General features: G+C 39.9%; 1 protein-coding gene across 1 annotated transcript in view; it reads right to left on the reverse strand.

Annotated features, from left to right (window-relative positions):
• Positions 1 to 21,873: 21,873 nt before the first annotated feature.
• LOC115804722 (leucine-rich repeat transmembrane neuronal protein 4) overlaps positions 21,874 to 24,558 on the reverse strand; it is a gene marked incomplete at its 5' end in the record, with an annotated part of 62,143 nt that continues 59,458 nt past the window's right edge. Inside the window, one exon of the mRNA XM_030765229.1 lies at positions 21,874 to 22,095. Coding sequence (XP_030621089.1) covers positions 21,874 to 22,095 — 222 coding nt within the window. The remainder of the gene's footprint in view (positions 22,096 to 24,558) is intronic.

Here is a 24,558-nt window from a genome sequence, read left to right on the forward strand (position 1 = left end):
GATGATGCTGGTATATTTGGGCTAGAGTGCTCATGTACACTTCTGACCGCATTTACCATAAACCGCATCACATTCCTGTCCTCTGCGTGGGGGTTTTGAAATTTTTGGTCAGTCCAGTTATTTGCAACCTGGAGATGAATTCAGAATTTCACTGGTTTTGAATCTTTTGATTTGAATCCACCCACTTTTTTAAATCGCTGCTATTTTTAAACAGAATGTGTTTCATAAGACAATAGTGCACACCAATGAGTCAGACTGTGTGTGTCCCTGTGTGTGTGTGTGTGTGTGTATCAGTGTTTAATTTGAGCATGGAGGGAGAGGGAGCTAACATTAGCATCTTTGCCTGTGTCCTAATTAAGATTAAGAGAATGTCAGACAGCTGAGAAGAGATGATCAATGAAGGCCTCTCAGGTAGTTTCCCCTCAGAATGATTCTGATTAGATCGTCCATGATGGATCCAGAACCTCACTGAAAAGGGGTGGGCAACGAAAGAAAAGGAAAAAAAAAAAAATCCTGGATTTCCGCAAGTCATAAATTGCCTCCTGTCAGGGAAATGTAAATCAATGTGGCAGGCTCTGATTGATGGAGTCCTTTCTGGCTGAGCGCACTTTTATTTCAGACTGAGGAAAGCTGCCTCTGCCACAGGTATAGAAAGAGAGAGAGAGAGAGAGAGAGAGAGAGATTTTAATATGTGTATTGTAAAAAAGTTGCTTCTACAACTACGATTCTTATTTCTTTCTTTGCAAATGAGATTTAATTCTTCATCCCCTTTTTATGTGCCATGTCATATTTTAAGCAGAGACAGTACTACCAATCTTACTGTCAGCAGGAGCCGCACAACAACAACAACAACAACGACAATAACAACAATAGCAGCAGCAGCAGCAGCAGCAAAACAACAACAACAACAACAACAATAAAAAATAATAATAATAATAATAATAACTGAAAATTCAAGGTAACACTATAGTCTGTCCATCTGTAAAAGTCTGTGTAGTTCCCCTGTGTAAAACATTGTCCCTCTTGTGTTTTTTAAATATTGACGAACTTTGTTTATCTAGTTTAATTTCTCATGTGAGTGGTTTAGCATCATTTAATCTCTGTCCCTGTACTGTGAGAAAACATGTCTCTGACAGAGACAATTGCTTCCTGCCAGTCTTCCTTAATGTATTCATTTTTGAGGTCACTTTCCAAAGACTGTAGCACATTACATATGCCACTGGAATCCAGAGTATGGAGGAGAGAGCAGAAATTTCAGATAAAATGCTATGTGTCACCAACTGTCAGAAGGAATAAATCAATATCACAGGAAATAGACATACCTGCATGAAATGTTATTATTTTTTAATCAATAAAGTAGCGGATTCCAGCATGTTCCCACCAAAATGATACGGTCCAATGCCAGATTTTTCAATGTCCAACGCCAGAATTTCCAACACCGGAGAGACGTCAAAGTATTGTTACGAAGAAGAGCTCCAAGAACTTCATTATTATGTCCAATGGCAAAAATAAAACACTGAACTTCACGCAGAAGGTCTTTGTTTTGGTTAATTTGTATTAAAGCAAATGATTGACAGTTCTTTTTTTTCCACATATTCCATCATTATGCACCGTTCTTTCACAGCACATTGTATTGTAGCACTGCTCTTAATTTAAGAAAATTAAATCTTATTCCCAATACATTTTGTAGGCCTTGCCTAACAAAGAAGAATATGAGACAGATAACTCACTTATATAAGGTATCACTCCCAAGTTATATGTTAAACCTCATTGTTGTGAAGGCATTAGTTATAGTGGAAACGGGTTAAGTAAGGATAAGGACTCCTTCGTCCACTGACAGTAAGGTCTGCATCTTTGACCTGACTCATGCTAAATGAATCTTGCAGAGAGCTCTTTCTAATTCTGGTGACATTTTCTGAGGTATCCACACAGACAGCATCTAGACGCTCTGTAGTTGTCTGGGGAGGATATTCATTTCAATCAAGTCGACTCCACCAATCCGAAAGATGGAAAGGTCAAGCATGCCTTGGTTCCAAGTCACTCTTAACAGTCTTAAAAAACAAACCCAGAGGGGAAAAACAAGCCTGAGCTCGACCATCTGAGAGACAGAGAGAAATTAGTGGAATGGTAAAAGCAAAACCATCAAGGGTTAGAGATATATTTGACATATAAGTTCAACTTAAGGTTACTGGAGGAGGTAGCCTGGTAGCTTTACACAACATAAGGTATATTGATTGTAAACACACACACACACAGAGATATATATATATATGTGTGTGTGTATATATATATCAAACATCAAACTCTGCTGTTAGTATTTCAGAGAGAGCTTGGACCTCCACTGAGACTGGTCTAATCAGTTCTCTCTGTTGTTGCTGTGTATGAGATGGACAGATAATTTCATCCAAGGAACATTTGCTTACATTGCCCCATAAGTTACACTCAAATCAAGAATAATTTATGATGCGTTTTTTTTTCATGATTGTGTTTATTTCTTTCATCTCATAAAATGTGTCCCCGTTGCTGTCTTTGAGTGGTAAAATTACATTTGCCTCTCGCAAGTCGGGAATGTAGATGGCCAGGTTAAATTACGATGCTCATAAAGTCGTTGCCTTAGCTTTCCAAAATGACACAGGCCCCTACTTTTGCCAGTTAAAAGTTAATGCAGTACTACCTGCAGTTTTTTTTATTTAAAGGAGATTTAAAAGGTATGCTATTAAATCTCTTTTCCAATTCTCTGATGGAATGTTTCGAATACAGATGTTTCTCAGGGCAACGACACGTCGTCGCGAACGATAATAAACCCTCCTGTCCAGTCCTTCCCTGTCTCCCGTAATAGAGAGGCCCCTGTTCCAGATCTACTGTTTGTAAGCATATAGAAATCCCCTTACTTTTCAAGAAAATTCACTTAATTGTGTGCTACATAACAGAGTTGGGTTTAGCTGTCGGTGGCAGGATGAGCGATTGTAGTAAGGAGAATCCTCGCCGAAGATATATTCTTAAAGTGACAACACTTTAACTCTTGTTTGCGTACCTCTTTTTAACCTCCGTCAGCAGGAGGGAAGAATGAAATAAAAACAAAAGAGGTAAGCAAACTGAAAAACGGTGTTTGTAAGCAAGAGAGTTTATGACACTGACAGGAGAGGCAGCGTTGGGAAAAAGGCAACGCATCAAACATCAGAGTAAAATCTATAGTCCTGGAGAATGAGTGACTCTTCTCAGACCCCATAATCAACATACAAAATATCTGAAATCTTTACCCTTTTAATCAGTGATGTTAGAACAAGCAGGATTTTATGAGTCTGACAATGCTTAAACAATAAAACGGAAAACAGATTTTCACTTCAATAAAACATAATGAAGTTGATCAAAAATGTGAATCAGACAGCTGCCCACACAGCAATCTATACAAAGAATATTAATAATAATGGTAAGTGTCTCAACTTGGCCTTTCGTCACTTAAGTAATTCTAGCTATTATAATATCATTTACCACACATAACTAAGCTAAACTGCGAGATATTTCAAATGGGGAAAAGTAGCCAGCTGCCCATATACCTTGTAGGACAGAAAAAAATGAGGTACTTTCCTACGGTCAGTATGTCTTAGTGCATCTTTTTCAGTTCAGCCGATCCAGAAAAGTTTGTACATCACAGGGTTTTTGTCCTTATATGGCAGATATGGTATAGCTGGGTGAAGTGGATGGCTTGTTTAATCTGCTGCTCAGAGACCATGTCGAAGCCATGTTTCTCTTTGATGACGGCTGAGACATCCGGCTGGATGAATAACATTTTGCCCTATTTCGTGTGTCAGATGTTGCTTTTCCTTAAGAAAGGCTAAGTTGTTTATCCTTGAAGTTGAGTAGCTTGACGAATACTGTCCATGGTTCGTTGCCCCGCTTTGGTATGGTCGATTTTAACGTAGCCTTTCTTCTTTGACTCGTCCCAGGACCTTTGGCGACCTGGGATTCAATGCAGCGAATGGACTGCTCTGCTCCCCCCCCCCCCCCCCATTCCTCTTTTAAGACCACGGTCCAGACTTTGTGCCATATTTTCGTGCCCTTGATTTTACATGATTTTTCAGTCTTCAAATGTAGCGTCCTTCCTGCTTCTCTGCACTTGTTCACCATGACAGTGCAGTATTTTGGTTTCACAAATTAATTTATTACAGTCTTCGACAAAGGATGCGAGAGCGTCAGGGTAAATTTGAATATTTTCTCATAAAGTACTTTACCGACAGTCTGAGTTCCTTTGCCAGTCGGTTGTTCTGGATAGCCACAATTACATAGGCTCCCATCCTTTCCTTTAGCACGATCCTGTCTGCCTCTCAAATTTCTTTGTATTTGAAGGCCTTTCTATAAGTGAAACTGAGCAACTGTTTCTGCCATATGTCATATCAGGAGTCTTTAGAAGTCTATTATTGTTCTGCAACATATGTTCATATAAAGCACTGATGCCGGGAATGCGGTTGTGGAAGCTGATTGGCTATGCACCGATTCAACTTGGTGGCATTGCCACCCCGGGCAACGCCTTGTTGATGCATAAATGACCTTCGGTTGACCTTCGTAGGATTTTTCTTCCACGTTAGGGATGAGGGCGTCCGTTTAGAAATATGTTTTTGTCTTGTCCCATGATATCAAGGACCCAGGAACATAGTGTGTTTAGTCCCATCAGTTTCAGTGTACTCATTCTGATGCAGTAGCAGCAGCAGCAGCAGCAGCAGGTCTTACCTTCCCCTACCAAAAAGGAAAGAACGAAAAATAAAGTGGACCTTGGCAGGGAGGAGAGTGGACAGCAGCAATCTCCAGAGTAACCTGACAGCTCCGCTTTTGCCATCAATAAATCCTCCTAGGTAAGCTGCATGGTCGCACCTGTAAATTAGAGAGGGAGAGAGAGAGAGAGAGAGAGCGAGAGAGAGAGAGAGAGAGAGAGAGGGAGAGAGAGAGAGAGAGAGGGAGAGAGAGAGTTCCAAGTGCAAGCTTCATCGTGATGCCAGCTGACCCAGAACCGGTAAAATGCCGGGGACAGATGAAGTAGGGACACGCTGAAGATCATAAACATTTCCCTTTAATCAATATTATGCTTTATGAGCTCGCATTGAATATACAGCACCACAGGTGGTTCCTCCTATTTAAAAACCACCTGGCATTTTTGTGTTTTTTTATGACCTTGCGTTTATGATTATGATATTTCACAATGCAGAAGCTCGTGGTTTGTCATCTGTTCTAGCAGCTTCCAATAATGGCTACTGGCAAGGAAAAAAAAAATAAAAAAATGATGCCGCGTCTCCAAAGTCAAGTTAGACTTACTCAGACAAATTCTGGCAGTCATTTCAGCACTTATCCGAGTTTGTAGAAATAATTACATTTTCTCAAGACTCAAATCAGAGCCTGTCAACCCACTATGGTTTTAAAATTCATTTCAATTATGTCATCACCACTTCTACCCACAACTTATGAAGAAGTCCCTGTGGCTCTGGTTGGAAATATTAGAAATACACTTTAAAAAAAAAAAAAAAAAAAAGCAATCAAATTCAACAAATGTAATATCAAATGCATCTCTCAGCAGAGCTCAACGGAGCAACGAAGTGTGTGGTGAAAACATCCGTGGGAACAGAGAGTGTCAAAACAATATTTGCATTATTTAGAAATTGATTTCTCCAAAACTTGTTGATGCAAAGCCTTTGTGCATCTGCCAAACATGAAAAAAAAAAAAATCCTGGAAACACTTTCTATTTCCTCAGGAGAGTAAACTATACACAACCTGAGTTTGGAGTTTGGTCGCATTAATATTTATGTCAACAAACCAGAATCTTTCCTTCAGATTCACACCTTTCAGGGGGTTTTGTGTTGCATAACACATTTCTCTGCTGCGTTTTAAACATCTACCTCTTACCTTTCCTTTCCCTAATACTAACTTAGCCACAAGAGGGCCATTAATTACATTTCTGTATAATTGCATTCTTCATGAATATACCAAAAATCTGGTTTAGCATACCGTCAGTGCTGGCAATGATCACACAGTGAGGTGACAGATGGAACCTGGTTTAGTGAAAGTACAGAGATTTAACATCCAAACCACACAAACAAACAAATAGTAATCCCATTGAGACTACATGCTCACATTTTATTCAAGTGGTGGAAAGGCATCATGATCTTCCATTAGGAGTTTTCACTCACAGAGCCGATCGCGAATATCATCAAATTAATTTAAACTCCTTTAAAAAATGCAAATTGGTCACTGGTGTTGTTATTTACAGGGACGCATTGCATTCACAAAAGAAAAAAAAAAGTAGACACCTTATCTCGTAATTACGAGAAGTGATCTCATAATTGCGAGAAAAGATGTCTAAGCTTTTTTTCTTTTGTGAATGCAGTGCGCTTCCGTATTTATTGAAACAAAACCAGACTCAAAAAAGAATTATTGCGGTTTAAGTGGTCCAAGATAAACTATTCAGTCAGCCCTCCATTTGCAGGTTTATCTTTCGCAGATTCGATTCTTCGCAAGCTTGCCATCAATGATTAGATGGGAATTTCTTTTGACGACGTAATGTATCACTATACCTGCCAGGGAGGAGGAGTTAGTGAGTGACGTAGCGAGGTTCTTGTCGGTATAGTAGAGAGTTCGTGTGGAGGAAATAAAACTTAAGAGGAGAGAGTATAAAGCGAGATAAAATATTGGAGTGATTTTTTTTTTATGCTGTTATGGAATAAACGAAGAAAATGTATCCGCACATTTATTTTGGACGTCGTTTTATTCAAGTGTGCAACATAAACAAAACTAAAAAAACTGTAGTAAGTCATGAATGCATAAAATATCTGTATTATTAATCTGTTTTATCATTTACTACCATAAACATAGGCTACATTATTGGGGAGTGGGGTGGGGTGGGGGGGTATTCGCCATTTTTCCACTTTCGCGGAGGTCCTGCACCCCTAACCCTCGTGAATGCAGAGGGCCGACTGTGTTAACAACAGAGAAAACAGCTGCAATATATTACAATGTGTAATTGTACAATGATCTTCATTTCCCAACATACTCTCTACAGCATAGTTCTAGAAGCGCAATTCACAATTTGTGAACACAGTTTAGATCAAATTTAATAAAAATGTTGGAAACACAGGGCTATGTTCCTGATTAATGGCATCTATTACTTATGTTTTGTCTCTATCACACTGAGATATGATCAGGGCTGCTACTAAACAAACTTTGAGAATGACTCAGGCCTCCCTGAATGCTTATGAGTGTAAAAATAAGACTTTCTTCATGAGCAAACCGAGTAAGATTAGTGAATTGATACCGAGGGTTAGAACAAACATTGTGCATTTTTGATTGTGTTGACTGATGTGGATATGAGAACACACACAACCACATTATGTGAGTATGATATGAAATGCAACGCAGCCAACGAAGTCAGAAATGTATGAAGTATGCTTGTAAGCTACAAGGTTAATGGTGTTCTAATCCCATTCAGAGTAATCTATGGAAGTAAACAGACAAAATGTGATTTAACACTAAACGCATTAATATTCAAAACACATGTGACAGAATGCTGTGACGCTGGCATTCAGAAATGACTCTAAAACAGAGAGACAGCGGAAGTTGCACTTTACATTCTAGAATCCTCCAGCTCTCTGGTTCTCATCACGCATTGAACACAGCTGTCAATCATAGGCAATATATTCCGATAAAGCAGGACACTTTTGTAAATGAAAGAAACACAGCGTTTTTTCGTGGCATTAGCACATCACTGGTACCAAACATAGAAAGAACGTTTGTCTTCAAAGACGGTTTGTATAGAATACATCTGATTAAACTGATGTTAACTAAAAGAGTAAAAAAAAAAAAAAAATCATTTGCAAATATTATTTTGCGTGAGCGAAATGAATTATGGACCATTTGTATTTGATTGATCTTGTCCTTAGGGAGCACCACAGTTCTGTTGTCCTTTCCAGATGCTGCTTCACTCTCTCACTTTGTTTGTTGTGCTTATGGCCTCTGGCGTCACAGGAATGACTGGAGTTGAAAAGAGGCCCCTGTCTTCAGCAGAATGACAATGTTGTCTTTGTCTCGGCTCCACGCTGAGAGATTTGTCTGTAAATGTGGCACAAAACTTGGTGAAACAGCACCCAGCCCGACTCAAAATGAGTGTCAAGCGGTTTGGAGCATCAACGCACATGCTCGGGCATCTAAATCCAAAGACTGGTTGTGCTTTAATAATTGAACAAAATGCAACTTAAACAAAGAAACAAAAACATAAACAAAAGACAGATGCGTCATGCAGCGCTGCCGCATTCCTCTGCAAAAAAAACTTTTCTTTTTCTTTTTTTTGAGTTCATTTATATTTCCTCGGAGCTATGTCGCTTGTGAATTACTATCAAGTGCCATACATTATGCATTACATTATGTAATGACCTAATTATTTACCAAAATTGCTTTGTTATAATTAGTAATTGTGCTATAAGAATTGTCGCTACAGTTCTCTCTAAAACATCCTTAAACTTTCAACATCAATAATGTTTTTTAATCTCATTTGATTCCTCATTTGTGTAGGGAAGTTTAATGTTCTTTGCCTAGATTTCAACGCAGTCATAAAGAGACGGTACCGTCGGCTAAAATGAAATTATTTTCAGTACAGTGGGAATTTGATGTCTAGTGTTCTCCTTGGAACATGCTGTCAATACTTTTTCTTGTTCTTTGTCTTCTGATGTGTGTAAAAAAAAAATCAACACTTTGAAATTTATTCAAAGAAACATTCTTTGCTTTTGCTATTTTCACGGCTGTGTTTGGCCAAACAGCTGTGAATGCTGACTGAACTATACATACAGACAGCCATATCTGGGTCAAACTAAGAAATACATTGGTGTCCATCATTGCCAGTTATGTGGAGAAAGTAATTTTCATATTTTTTTTAGTAATCCTGCCTGATATTCATTTGAAGTTTGTTCATTCAGTTACACAAATTCACACAAGCAGATTACTCATCAATTAAGATAATTATGTTGTATTACTATATTATGTTTCTTGTCTGATATTTGATAGACCCACTTTATTTATTTTATCATCATCAATTCATCATCATCAGCACCATCATCAACAACAACATCTCAAAAAAGGTCAAGCATATTCATACTAATCTTTTTTTTTTTTGAATAACAAGCTTCGCACGCAGAGAATCAGCTGTCAGATCAAAGCCGACACTCACCTAACCACACAGGACTAGCAAATGCATTTCTGGTGCTCCCAGTTTGCTCAAGCCAATTAATACCTGCCTATAACTAATTGCCTGATGTCTTCCACACCGTGGAAATGCTTAGCGGGTGATTAGCGATGCAAAATACGAACCAGCCAAATGAACTGTCCAGAGACTGCTTGTTTAACAACTCCTGAAAAGTTCAGTCCATTATTTTGACCGCCATCCTCTTGGTAAAGGTCTTGTCATGACAAGGTCAAGGTGCTGCAGCTGAGGAGGAAATAGTCAAAGAATTCCATAGATCAGGGTTTAAAAGGCACAAAATATGTAGCGCATAGCGCATAGCCATGAGTATTAGGAGTCTTCTGCAGTAGACGTTCTTGAACTGCTGAACTGACATTCTATGCATCCAATGAACCGTTTTTTTTTTTTTGTTTTTTTTTTTCCTTTCAAAAATGATACGCGCGAAAATGTCCGTGTCATACAAACTCAAATGAAACAACGTCGTCAATATTGGTTTAATAACAGATTTAAGATGGAAACAGTTTTCAGTAAGAGTTATTCAACACATCAGGGATTTCAACACATAGCAGGCTTTTGGCTACAGTTTGCAGAGAAATAGCTGAAAAGGTGGTATGGTACATTGCTATTGTATGCTACAGAAAACAACCCAACAACAACAACAACAAAAAAAAGCTGCTTCATTGATTTGCTGGCTCTTCAACCACTCTACACAGCCTCTGAAAACATCTCAATGACTGCATTAACACACACCCTGAGGAGGGTAAAAATAGTGGCGAAGACAGCTGCATCCACAGTCTATGATTACGCATCTAAACATTCAGAAAGGGTCTTAGAAAAAGAGAGTGCGAGAGAGAGAGAGAGAGAGAGGGTGGGAGAGAGACAGACAGACAGACAGAGAGGGAGAGAGATAGACAGAGCAAGAAAGACAATGACAGAGAGAGAGGGAGAGAGAGAGAGAGAGAGAGAGAGGGTGGGAGAGAGAGAGACAGACAGACAGACAGAGAGGGAGAAAGAAAGACAGAGCGAGGCAGGCAGACAGACAGACAGACAGACAGAGAGAGAGAACTAAGCACTAAGGCAGATGACTGTTATCTCTGTCCCCACAATCACTTCTCTACATCAATCAAACATCTGGGGTATTGGCATTCAATCTCAAGTGGCTATTCTTAATTGTGTCCTACTTCTTGAAAAAGCTATTATTTATTTCATTCATCTGTTTTTCACAAGCCAAATATGTGAAAATGAAAAGAAAGAACCCCACACATCTCTAAATCTAATCCTCTCATTATCCAAGACTTTCAGCCTCCATGTTAAGAATGTTGGGGCACTGCTGGGGGCAATTGTTTATGGTCTTACAAAATAGAATATTAATGCTTGATTTTCAACGAGAGACCATTTCCCCCTCAGAATTGCTAATAGCAAAACTAGACAAAGAAAGAAATAAATAAACAAACAAACAAACAAATAAATAAATAAATAGATTTATAATTGTGGGATTAAGCATTGCACAAATCTACATGGAGTCTTGTCTGTTGTTTTAATCTGCATAGAATACAAGTGGTTTCAAACAAGTGCTTTCTAATCTTTTTGTGAGTTTTGTGTTCTTGCTGACACCTCTTAGGTTGTCCGTCAAGGTGTGTTTCTGCACATCTGTTAAGGAGCATGCTGACGAGGAAACACTGAAGAGAGAGAAAAAAAAAAAAAGAGAGATAAATAACCAGCAGACATCAGATGGACCAATCGCTCTTTGTCTCCTTTTATAATAGAACAGATTTGTTACTCAGGAAGGCACAAAAAGTCCTGACTAAGGTATTATTTTGATGGATATGACACTTCCTCAGGTTACCATGGTGAATTCTATCATATCTAAATTGCGTTTCCTTCTCTGAAGACTAATATGCTCTTATACGCCTCTGAAATATTTGCCTGTATTTGTTAAACAGATCGCCGTCATTGTATCTTTAACCAGATCAAGTGTCATTGCCAGACTATGAGTACATAATCGAGTTTTCTATATTATGAAGTCTTAGCTATGTTTAAAACCGTCATTTTCTATGTTTACCCGGCTTGGTTTTCCTATCCCAATGTTGATTGAAGTTGCTACTCTTGTGAGAGAAAATAACTTTGCTCTAATTGAATATCCAGTAGACTGAATTGGGAGGAGGAAGCTTTGTGATAGCACGTGCATTTCAGGTGTTGAAAGCTCCGAGTCATTTAGCTGCGTGATTACGGCTCATAATTACACACTGATACTGCAATTATGGGAGAAGTATAAATCTCACACTCCATGTATTCATTTTAGGATTTATAGACCTTGCTCTGAGAACTCCAAGTAGGCATTAATATTTAAAAAAAAGAAATATATCTATATATATATATATATATATCCAGACCCAAGATGGCTATGCTAGTCTTATGTGAACCCCCCCCCCCCCCCCCCCCCCCCCCCTTTTTTAAGGACATCGTAAATCTGTTTGAGAGCCAGCCCGCTGACACTGTGCATAAGTAGGTCTTTTTGAGCGTTATTATGTAAATTGTGTCTCAGATAGCAGATTACACAATGATAAGTTCTGGCCCCCTTCTCTCACAGAGACTTAAGCTTCTGATGAGGAAATTTCCCCATCTTGGATTTTGCAGAATCTCATTATTCTCAGAACAAGCCTTTATCAGATTCTTCATCAAGACTCTGATATGAGGCAGCTAAAACATTTATTAAAATACATTTAATGAGTACCTATGGAAGGTTTGTTTACAATCTGATAAGGAAACAGCGCCGAAGTTTGGAGAATGAGCTAACATAAAGCAGCTCGCTTTGAATGCAAATACGAGACTTGAGAAGGTCTCTTGGGTAGTAAACAGTGATAGAAAAACTCTGGTCCCAAATCCTCTTAAACAACTCTCCCAAAGCAACTTACAACTGTTGCACCTGTGATTTACCTAAATTGTGTCATATTTTATCCATTCAGCCCTGTCCTCTGGAATTAGTATTAGAATGGAGGGTTTTAAATAGAGGAATACTATTTTCCGCTTGATAAATGGTTCTATCAATCCAAATGTCAGTCATTTCATTATGGAATTGCTTGTGACTTCAGATCCGTTCTTTACAGCTTAACCACAGGCCCCATTCTTGTCATTTAAAGGAATAAGTTCCGACTGCTGGAAATACCTGAATGAGACTTAGGGTCTCTCTATCCCCTTAAAATATCAATTCAGCTCAGGGAGCGTTTGCTCCATTGATATTCCATTGGCCTGAAAATTACACTGTCCATCAAAAATTCCACGGTGAATGAGGAGAAATCTCATATGGCTGATGATGCATGGGAAACTGAATCACACACACACACACACACACACACACACACACGCACGCACATACACACACACACACACACTTATACACTCACAGTTACACATGTATTTGGAGAAGGTACAGGCTGTACGACTCTGTTTATCCAACAAACCATGAACATGTGCGTCACACTTTCTTTGCCAAGTGTCTGAATCGCTTTCTCAACAGTGTGGAGGGTTTGGAAGCTTCACTCTGTAAAGTGCTGTATAGGTGTGGGACTGTACGCTTAAAGCAAGGACAAGTGCTGTTCGCTGAATTATTCTGGCTCTGGTGGCATGTGTACAAATACCTACTTAGTCCCTGACCTTAATGTCTACTCTTCTCTTCTTTTGGGCCATCCCTGTACCACTGAGCCACAAGGGAGGCCTATTAAACTAAATGGGGTTGAAATTGTTGATCCCAGATGCTATTCCGTGCCTCCAGACGACGTTGCTCTCCTCTTCAACAAAATCCAAATTTTTTCACACCTTTGTGTTTTGTACCAGTACATCCTTTAAGCTGGCTTTTAACCGTTTAGCTGCCGAACGGGGGGGTTTCAGAGATTTGCCGTTTGAGTGTTTGTTGTTTGTGCAGCGGTCTGACCCCCCCACCCCCACCACCACCACCCCCACCCCCACCCCCACCAACCCTTCTGTGCACGGAAGGTCATTCAGAATCTTTGTCCATCTCCAGATAAGGATGACAATGGCTGGAAGTTTGCATAATAAAGTGACTTGGCTGCCTCTACGCTGGCCAAGGACGGTTCATCTCTGGCGCATTCAAACGGCATCTGCGTAGTCCTTCATTAAGATTAATGTCATGCAGAGCTCGCTCAAATGAATGCGATGGGAGGAAGAGATAGAGCGACCAATCCCCTCCCTCCATCCCTCCCTCTTTCCCCCATTCCCTCCGCCCCTCCATCACATATCCCAGATGTGACCTGATTCTGTATGAGTTTAACATCAACATGAAATGTAATAAGGTCTAATTCCATAGATTAAGAACCTCCTTCCCCATTGATCTGATATCTGCTCATCTAATTGAGGGAGAACAGCTCCAAAGAACATGCGCTGCCTTTGAATCAAAAGATTTGCCATTTTCTCTCAGTAAGAGGGATACTCAGAAGGAGCGCGACGGAGGCACGAAGACAGACTGTTTCTCTGCAACAGAACGCTATCAGTGATATTCGTAATTTAAACCCCTCTTACCTGATCTTAGGCCCAAATTATCTGTAATCTGTGTTTTCTCCATCCTCTTCATTTCTGTGCTGTTCCCATAGAAGGCACTGGAACAATTTCTTTGCTTTCTTATTAACGCTCAGTAAGAGGTTCTCCTGTTAATATGTTTCTTTGTGCCATGGGAGCAAGTACATCTCAAAACAGCTTTTTAAGCAAAGGATAGACAGCCTTCAGCTGGGAAAAAAAAGAAAGAAAGAAAGAAAGAAAGAGAGAAAGAAAGAAAAATTAATTGAAGCCTAGGCTCTCCTGCCAGTTACGCTAGGTGCAGTAATTTATGCCACAAAAACACAGCTTTTCGAAATTTTCCTTAATACCTTCATTTTTATTTCTTCATTTTAAAACTTTATTCATTGCCGCTAACGGTCTGAAAGGAGAGACAGAAGTCAATGAATGAAGAATTTAGGCTATTTTGTTTATGCAAACGAATCCATTAATTTATCAAGCAATGTTTTTTCTTTTCTTTTTTCCTTTTTCTTTGTGGGACTGTGTGTAATTTTATGCGGCTGACAATATCATGCGAGCTGCTAGTGGTGGTTTGATGGAACTGAACGAAACTTTTGAGAGGTAGTAGGAAAAATCGAGGGGAGAAAAAAAAACAAAATGAAAGAAACAAATCCCTTGCAGTCCATTACCTTGTTTCCGTTCATTTTCCATGTTGCAATTTGTCATGTTTTTTTTTTTTCCCCCCTCAATTTGCTTCTGCAGGCTTACTATTATTTACTCCTCTAAGGCATGCTGGATGCCAGTGTACCAGCGTCCCGCATATACCACTGTGACTTACGGCCCCATTCCGGACAATTACGGAAAATCAGAGCGGAGTTAACTGCTAGGAAGCTGTAGGGATGGGGGGGGGGGGGGGGGGGGGGGGTGGGTAGAGAGAGAAAAAAAATCTATATGGAATGGCCTTGACCCTGATAAGGGATCTTTTAGCTGACCTGAAGAAAGAACGAAGGCAGAAGAAAGGGGACAAGGCCTGCCACGGGTAGTTAAAAATAAACTTGGTGGCAGGTACTCGTGCCATACCGCTGTAGGTTTGAGCTGTGCCTATGTGAAAAGGCAGTGTAATCGGAATCTTGGCAAAGCTCTCGTTCCCCAACCCCCCCCCCCCCCCACACTCTTCCTCCCTGGCAGAGTCCCTTGGGAAATCAGGTCCTTTCACAGCTGCCCTGCCTGGAGTCTTTTACCCTGCTAGTCCATGACAGGAGCTCCGGCGAAGCTCCGTAGAGAGGGCACAAAGAGGGGACGAAGCACAAAAAAAAAAAAGAAAAAAAAAAGACAGAGGCAAAGACTTCAGCTGCACTTCTCTGAACAGCAGCGCTGATCATTCCAAACTGACCCCTTGTTCAGTCAAATAATGCAGGGAAAAACAGTAGGCCTCAGAGCAAAGCGGGGCTGCTTTGCTGGGAACGGTTGCCTGGGAACCTTGGTGTTTCGGAAATAAGTGTTTGTTACGTCTTCATCTCAGGGTATTGCACTTTGTTTTCCTGTATGTAATATCCCATTTTGGGACCGTGACAATACATTAAAAATTTGGGAAAGAAAAGAAAGCTGGGTGGTTGTTGTTGTTGTTGTTTTTTTGGTTTCTTAATCACAACAGCAAACATGTCCGCCACTTGTTTGGCAACAATTGTGAGAGCAGTGCATGTGTCAGTATGACCTAATCCATAATCTCGGCTTTGAGCGACCGCAACAATTCCATCAGCTTTTCACCTATCGATAGCATGGACCAAACTTATCTGTGTATATCTGAAGCATCAAATTGTTATTCACATCATGTGCAACTTTTTCACATCCTAAATTTCTAATCTCTGCTTTGTATAACGTGGTGTTAGACTCCATGTTTATATCTGTAAGTGTCAGAAAGCATACATATTGAACTGACGGATGTGCTGGCATCAAAAGCATTGCTATATTTCCCCTTGATATGTTCCGCTATATTTTAATACGCTGAAGCGAGTCCAATCCAGTTGGATGAGCTCTCAATTAGCTTTAATTTTTGCACATGTAAACACTGTCATACACATTTTGGTTTTAAGTCTTCCTGAGAAGCTGTTGAAGCATATGGGTGGGTGTGTGCCTATGAGTTGTAGGCCTGGACTTAATGCTCTACACCCTCAAGCAAATGAATGGAAAATCAGACATAAATTAACCTCCTAATTAACTTAATCCCACAGTGTGGTCTTCTGTGCTCTATGTGTCAAATGAGGACAAATATCATTTTTCTTCATTTTGATTTTTTTGGACGACACACCCATATGATAGGCATGCAAAGTAACAACATGTTCTCATTTTGTAGTGGCATAAACATTTTTGACAAAACAGTTTTGATAAAGATCTCTAGGGATGTTTCCATTAGATTATTCAAACTGATTATGAAAAACAGACAATAATCAGGCCAACAAAACAACCACGACATATTATTCAGATAGTTTCCGTCCTTTCTAATTAAATATCTGTGGGGACTAAAAGACAGAATAAAAAAATAGTGTACAATCAATAATTGATCAAATCAGAACATTTCTGTATAAACAATCTGATGAATTGAAAAGAAAGGTCCACACTTGTCCACACCGACTTAAAACGGCATAACTTTGGAAACCGGTTCCACAAAGATCTCAACGCATCAAATGTAGCCCAAAATGAGAGAAAGAGTTGAAAACCTCCACATTCTCACATTCACATTTTCTCACTCTCAGTCAGATCATCATCGAACATCACTTTGTCAGTACCACAGCAAGGTTACCACATTAGCTAACTTCGGGTTTGATACAAAGATGTGAGTCTGTAATGAAAGCGAACTCTCATTTTGTAAAACCAGGGGTACGTCAAGAGAAGCTAAAGGAGAGAGGCCTTGGGGGCAAAATCAAAGACATGTTAAAAGCTCCTCTTCTTGTATCTCTTCCTGCTGCCCTATGATCATCTACGCTGATAGATTGGAGCATTAGATAGTGAGCTGGAAGCAGATGAAAGATGTCCCCCGGTTTCATACAAAGGCTTTCATGGTGAGTAATTATTCGCCGTGCCTCTCGTAGTTTGACGTTGGGCTGCTGCGAGCATAAATCGAGATCGTGAAGAGATTAATGGGCATCAAAAATCATATCAATAATGTAGGCACCTTTTCGGTGTTTGTTCATATCTCATCAAAAGGCGGTTCTGTAATATTATAGCATTCAGCGTAATCTGTTAATGTGTGAATGTTTATTGTTCACAATAGCAAATTATCGATGCGAAGAATTGCCGTGCTAATTGGGAGAAAAGTGCACTTTCTGGAATGAGAGCAGCAACATGTAAGAAACACTGTGCAAGTTGGTCTGCCGTCAATATTAATGGCAGGACTCACAACAAATCATTTAGTGCCAGTTTGGGCGTTTTATTACCAATTATATGCAAGTATCAGCATTCATTCAAAATATCAAGTTAATTTTTTACCTCAAGATTGCTGAAAATCTTGTAATGTGGCCTATTTTATACTAAAAAAAAGGAACAACTTGACTGAATACAGCTTAAAATCGTTTAAACAATCAGAGGTTTATCTGTCTATCCATATTACCTGTGTTCTTGGCCCACATGCCTTGAACCACAGGATTGTTACCCTGCTTTATGTAACACCCTGGACAGCCACATCCAAACACAAAAGATTTTGGCAAATTAACACGATAACTGCTGCCATGGCTTTTAACAGGGAAAAATGTGCCCACGCTTATCAGCCAACCTTATGACACACACCACCCACGCTCAAAACAAATTAGTTTTCAATAGGTCAACCATTTTGGCACTTACAGACAGCATTGTCGTTAGCACCTTCTCATGAAATTAGCATACGGATCACATCCGGACACATCCAAAATATTTTGTGTTAAACAATTATTGCTGTAAGACCTTAGCTTTTTTTTTGTTGTCAAATTATGGCTCTGTGAATAAACTGTAATCAGTGACCTTGTAGAATTTTAATCAAATCTCTCCTTTCAGTCTCGGTTTTTCTGCTCTGCGTGCTCTTTCTGTTTTGATCTCTCTCGCTCCCATCTTTTTTCTTCATCTGTCACCCTGCCCTCTCAAAAATAAGGTTTTCTATGGTGCCCCAGATTATGACTGGATTATACATTTTTCTTTGACAGAAAGAAGAAAATGAAGTTGAAATGAGCCCGGTGCTCCATTGTCTGGTTCGCTTCGATGGCCCTTGAGAAAAATGACCAAACCTCGCTTTCTGCCGGCAAAGTGTCACGCCAAAGCCTATACAATAGATCCCTTGTCCAAATGAACATAAAGCCAGGTGAAAAATAAGCTGACAAACCAGCTTTCGCAGCGCATGGCACTTTCTGCTCCCTCATTCTCTCTCTCTCTCTCTCTCTCTCTCTCTCTCGCTCTCTCTCTCTAAAATAAGGTCTATAGTATTAAACAAAGGCAAATTGAAATCTAGCAAGTTGCAGAGAGCCCATTATATGCTCTCATTGTACTGGGAGACAGATAAAGCTGAATCTGGCTGCTAGCAGGACAGTTTTTACAGCACTATTAGACTGGCAGATATTTTTCTCCTTCTCCCGGCTTGACAGTTGTTTTGCACCATCAACAGCAGATTCCCCACAGGGGAAATAAAACTTAATGGGCAAAGAATGGGGGAATTTGAAATCACAGGGGTGAAACCCAAAAATGTCAAACCAAGTGCACAAGTGCCACTAACTGACACCATTAAGATGAATGTTTTGATGAATGTTTGAGCTTTTGATATGACTGAACAGAACGAGATGCCATTTTTGAGAGGGCGAAGCTATATGCATAACCGTCCGTCAGGACGGTGCCATATGCCCTTTCCGTCGTCACAACGGTGCAGTGTTGCTCTTCATACCATTTCATACGTCTCCAAACGGATCAAACTTCAATGAGTGCATTCACATTCTGCACATGTGGTGGCCAGTTGCTCCTTTAGGAGACAACATTCTTACATTGGATTGGATTTTGCTCCACCTCCAATGTAACAACCCTCTTTGTAGTGTTCAGAGGTACCTCAAGACTCCGATTTGCTGAACCATGTCTGTTTGTATAGGGTTCAAACAAGAGTTTACAAACCCTTTGGTTGCCCTGGGGTGGAATGGCCTAACCCTTGTCTGTTTACATTGCACTTTGCCTTTTAAATTTGGCTTACATGTGATTCAGTGAGGGATAAGGAGGTTGTGGAGGGAGTGAAACCAATCCAATATCCGAAATGTTGTTATGTTCAATGGTTTCATTCAGAGCATTAAAACACCCATGAGCAATGACTTAGAAAGTGTTTACTTGTGTCTGCTATCAGATAAGGTTCTTTAAAATCAGGAATGTAGAAGAAGAGACAAAATATTTGAAGCGTTCTAACTGTTTCAGAGACAAAATGAAATACGTTTATTTCAGTGCTAGAATACAGGGAACACAGTCAGAATGATTAAAAATAACCCTTACAATCTTGCCATCAGAACACAAACCAATCAGTCCTCTTGACAGATGCAGATATTCTGTGAGAGGCAAAGAGGAAATTATTTTTCAAACAAATGCAAAACCATACAGTCATTTTCTTGTATATATTTTTTTTTTCCTTTTCCTTTTTTTTTTTTTTTAACTTTCACATAAATATAGGTGTAAAAAAACATTTGGTTGAAAAATCACTTGAATCTTTATTTGAGGACTGATTTTCTATGCAAACAGTCCCAGATGACAGACGTGTCTAGCATATTTTGCAACTATTTGAAATACAAAAGAAAGGGGAAAGGGGAAGAAAGGAAGAGGTGTGTGTGTGTGTGTGTGTGTGTGTGTGGTGTGGGGCGGTAAGTCTTCAGTTTTAAAACAGCAAGCCAACATTCCAGAACACTCAGTTTCTCCCGCCCTCTCTCTCTCTCTCTCTCTCTCTCTCACACACACGCACACAGACACACATAGACATACACACACACACACGCACGCGCACACTCACACACACACACACACACACACACACACACACACACACACACACACACACACACACAATCCTTCAAACTCAGGTGGTTTGCAAGCTCACCTGGATTAAAGATAAGGCTGCTCTTCTTGACCACAACATTGTGTTTTAGAAGAAGCAAAGACATCTTCTTTTTTTATTATCATTATTATTATTATTTACATGTGAAACAAGTCCAAATAAGTCCATAATGGAGTTTTAATTGCTCCCACCGACATATACATTCGTGTCCATTGCACTGTGCCTATCAAAGTTTATATATCCCTCTGGAATGTAAGCCGTGCTAAAATCCAACCCCCCCCCCCCCCCAAAAAAAAGAGAAAGAAGGAAAGAAAGAATGAAAAATACAGAGAGAAAGAGAAGGGAAGAAAAAAAGAAAAAGAAATAGAAGAGGATGGAGGGTCCTGTTTCTTTGTCCTTTTTCGTTAACATTCTTGTGGCGTCCTCAGAGAGAAGTGGTGAAATGTTCGCTCCGTGAAGAGAAGTTTCACAGGAGAATCAGCAGCAGAGCTGGGACATCCATATACGACCCAGCAGAGGCTAGTGGGCTTGTGTTTGCTGACCGAACTGTGTCGTGGACGATTATCAGTACATCAGTACTGTGACATTCTCTGTGTTATCCACACTCTCCCACTGTCTGTGTGGCTTTACTAGAGATTAAACTGGTATCTAACCCCAACAGAGCTGTTTTTATGAGAGCATAAAAAAAAGAAAGAAAGAAAGACAGAAAGAAAGAAAGAAAGAAAGAAAGAAAGAAAGAAAAAAACCCTGCATCACAAACCCACGTTGACATTTTTTTTTTTTTATCTTTTGGGTCATGTGCACTCGGAAACCGCCATAATTATGTGAGTGATTTACAATATACAACAAATCAATTCCTTTTATATGTGTACAGTAAACATTGCTGGATAGCAGTCTACGATACGTCCACATCTGACGTCTTGCAATGTCATTGACAAATACAAACAGAGGTTTTATTGGAAAATACAAAAAAAAAAAAAAATGGCACCAAAATACTGTAAGGCTACAAGTTTGGCAGGGTATTTGACACAAAAATGCTTTACACGTGATCTGCTAATATATATATATTTTTTTCTTGATTACTTTGAACAGCAGAGGTTCAAATGAACGAAACTACGTTATTGGTCGAATGTGCCGGAGCTCCCTCTGACGGGCAGTTTTTTTTTTTTTTTTTTTTTTTTGTCAGAGAGAAAACGGCAAAGACCCCCATCTCCAAACTCCTCTCCGAGGTACACTTTCATCCATTACATCCACGCAGCCTTTTCTGACTGTTTTTTTTTCCTCCCCCTCCCCAATTCTATTTATTGCACACACTTTCTATTTAATTACTTATCCGAGCCCTGGGAGGGAGCCAGCTTTCATTTCTCAAAAGCAACCTGCACGCTGTTGAGTCAATAAGTGCAATAATTCTAATTAATCATATTGGATTCTTTTAACTTTGCCATGATATTGTGGGGCCATGTTGTGAGCAAAGTGTACAGAAACAAGCAACTGTTTGAAATGAGCAAACAAACAAACAAACAAACAAACAAACAAACAAACAAACAAAAGCAGCTGGGGGTGACTGAAAGGACAAATTACAATTGTTTTTTTAATAGATATATATCTATATATATATATCTCACACGGACCTTATAAATATACAGCAGACATATTCGAGCCCATGGCTCTGTAGCTCGGTCTTTCCCCAAACATATTTCTGGTTTGGAAAATCTTTGTTATATATGTTTTTTTACTCTGCGTTTAGGGGCGGATAATAACTACATCCCGTGGAATTTATTCCCCAGACGAGGATCCTCTGCTTTCTCTGCTGAATTCCAGGGAAAAAAAAAATTCCATCCAGCATGCATCAGCCAGAGCCAAAATTTCCACTCAATCCAGTGTGGTGGGTTTCCCAAGAGGTTTCTCTGACGCCTGTGAAAGGTCATGCTGTCCTGGGCGCTCCCTCCATAGTTCAATCCAGTTTGGGTCGGCTTCAGGTTCGAGCAGCAGCGTCCGCTGGACGGGGGGGATGGAGGGAGGGATGGAGGGAGCGAGGGAGGGAGAGCGAAGGATGAGCATGTGTGTGTGCGTGTGTCTCTCTCTCTCTCTCTCCTCTCATGGCGAGACTCACTGCGGGAGAGTATGAACATCAGACAAAGGGGCTGCAGGCACAGAGGGGAGGCCCATGGACAGTCCAGTGGTGGCGCGCTCTCGTGCCCCCAGCCCCTCCAGGGCTTGGGTGGGCGGCTCGAAGCCCATATTGATGTGCAGAGGCTGGTGAGCTTGGCAGTAGTCCACAATGGGCTGCTCATACCTGTAGAACGCCAACGCACTCATCTGCTGAGGGCCCTACACGAGGAGGTGAGAGACAGAAAAACACAGACAAATAGAGAGAGGTGGGAAGAAGGGATATTAGTATTCCTTTAATCATTTTATCATCGTGTGAAAAGCAAGAAGAAACCCCAAGAAGGTAAAACGACGAGGTGAATGGAAGAGAGCTCACAGCACAGTACAGTGAATAACTGTATATCAGTTTAAATCTGACAGCCTAATTGCTCAATGTGTGAGTTACATTTATAATAATGTTTTTATAAAAATATTTACATCCAAACATTTAAAGATCATTGCTTCCCCGGATTAAACGGAAAGGGATGCAGTATTACGTAACGTCGACTGCCGTTTGACATTGACCAAGCATAAAGTCCTTCTGCTAAGAATAACAATGAAAAAAAAAAAAAAAAGATTCAGAACATATTTTCAACGCAGTTCATTTTTCTTGTTCTACGCCGATAACAGCATGAGCAGTTCAAAATAACAAAAATCCAAACAAAATGCATCATTTCCTGGCACAAATTCTATTTTTTTTTTTTTGTTTTTTTTTTTGGACAAAATAGAAATAATTGAACCTCATAAATGCGTAGAACCTTTGTGATATCACTACAATGAAGCGACTGATGAGCTAAAAATAACACAGAGGTGCCATCAGCTCTACATGAATATATTGTTTAGATGTTTGGGGAGTTAGGCTAAACATGGGTTTGCAATTCAGTATGTAGCATAACGGAACAGTGCGGGTACCCTGCAAACAAGAACTGATGAGCAATGGCATAACCACATTAAAAAAAAAAAATCTTTCGGGAGACGTTTAAACCTCAGTAATGTTGGGCCACCCACTCTTAGCAACTGATTCATGTACTAGCATAAGCCCTGAGGGAAAGACTGCATACATACCAATGCTTTTATTCTTTTTAATGGAAGCTTGACTCCATTAACAAAGCGGCAACTGCTTATTACGTTATAGGCACTCTGCTGATACCATGGCTTCTGCCGACCTGCTTTTATGCTGCCACGAATTATGAATAATTAAGGGTTAATTAAACCACATTAACTTCTTACTGTTTCAACAAATCGTGTTGGAGCATGTAACTGAAAATAGACACGACTGGGCAGGTAAATATTCCTCAACGAAATTCACGACTCTGTATAATTAGTTGGTTAATCATAATGGAAGTCAGGCAGGAAATGGAAAAGCATGTAGTATGAACTAAATGATGCATTAGGAATAAATAAAATATATTGATGAATTGAACAAAATATCAGCGCATCCGAATTAATTAAAGCATAGCACATGGTTTCATAGCACACAGTGTGATTAAAACTCAAGACCTTACAAAAGCATTCTAAATGACACCTTTTAATTGCTTTAATTACATCAAAGAAATATTCCTTAAAGCAATTAAGATCAGACGAAGCTATGCCTTCCAGCAGCTACAAGGAGTAAAATGAATCTCATTGACAAGAAATTGATTAGAGATGCCTGGGCCATCTGTAAACTCTTGAAAACCTGATTGGAAGACAGTAATATTGTAAAACTGGAACAATTGAAGAATGCAGCGAGCCAAGAAACGAACCTACGGAAACAAGAACTTGCTCCATCAGGGCTCAATTGGATTTGAACATTACAGAAAGGAAGACAGAACCATTAGCCAGAATCCTTGTCTGATTAAATACAGGGCTGTCTCCATATGAGCAGGAACAGAGTCCAAGAAAGCGGTTATGAAATTCACGCAAAAGGATGTGGTTGCAGGCAAATTTAGATTTAACGCTAATAGCCTTCATTTGTTTGTTTGCTTCCGTTTTTGTGCCTTTTCAAACGGTCGTATTCCTTTAAAGAACTTGCTCTTCACATACTTAAGCATTCATGAGTGGCAATGCCCTAAACACGGAAACAGACAATGCAAATGTGTTTAGTAGGGGGTCCGCATCTTGGAGAAGCTTCGCAACTACTTCCAGTGGAACAACTAGTTTAAGGCAAAGTTTGCCTAATTAGTGAGACATTGGGGGGGGAATCGAGAACATTGTTGTGGCAGCATTAAAATGAGCTTATGGTGCCATTGTGTTGAACAAACTGTTCTTTTTTTTTTTTTTTTCTTAACGTTTTTTTTTTTTTTTTCTTTTGCTGCTGCTTTGCTTTGCCATGGGAGTGGCACGAGCTGAAAGTAGCATTCCAAATGTGTGCGGTCTCTTGCTAATTTGATCATTTTTGTACATCTCATTATGAATTCCACGGCGCGAATGCGTTCTGGCAAGTGAACCGTGTTAGTGCTCGATCCACTCTCGGGGGGGGGGGGGGGGGGGGGGGGGTTGCCTTTGTTAAGTGCCTATGGAATTGAATTCAGTGGGCAAATGATCCCTTCCCATGGATAAGGCATGGTCTGGAAATTGCAAATGGGAAAAATTTTGGAATATCTTTGGATGAAATTTTATTAGCCGTTCGAATGCATAGCGGTGGTATTTGTTTTATCGCCCGAC

The sequence above is a fragment of the Chanos chanos genome, chromosome 1, assembly GCF_902362185.1.
Source record: "Chanos chanos chromosome 1, fChaCha1.1, whole genome shotgun sequence".
Taxonomy (NCBI): domain Eukaryota; kingdom Metazoa; phylum Chordata; class Actinopteri; order Gonorynchiformes; family Chanidae; genus Chanos; species Chanos chanos.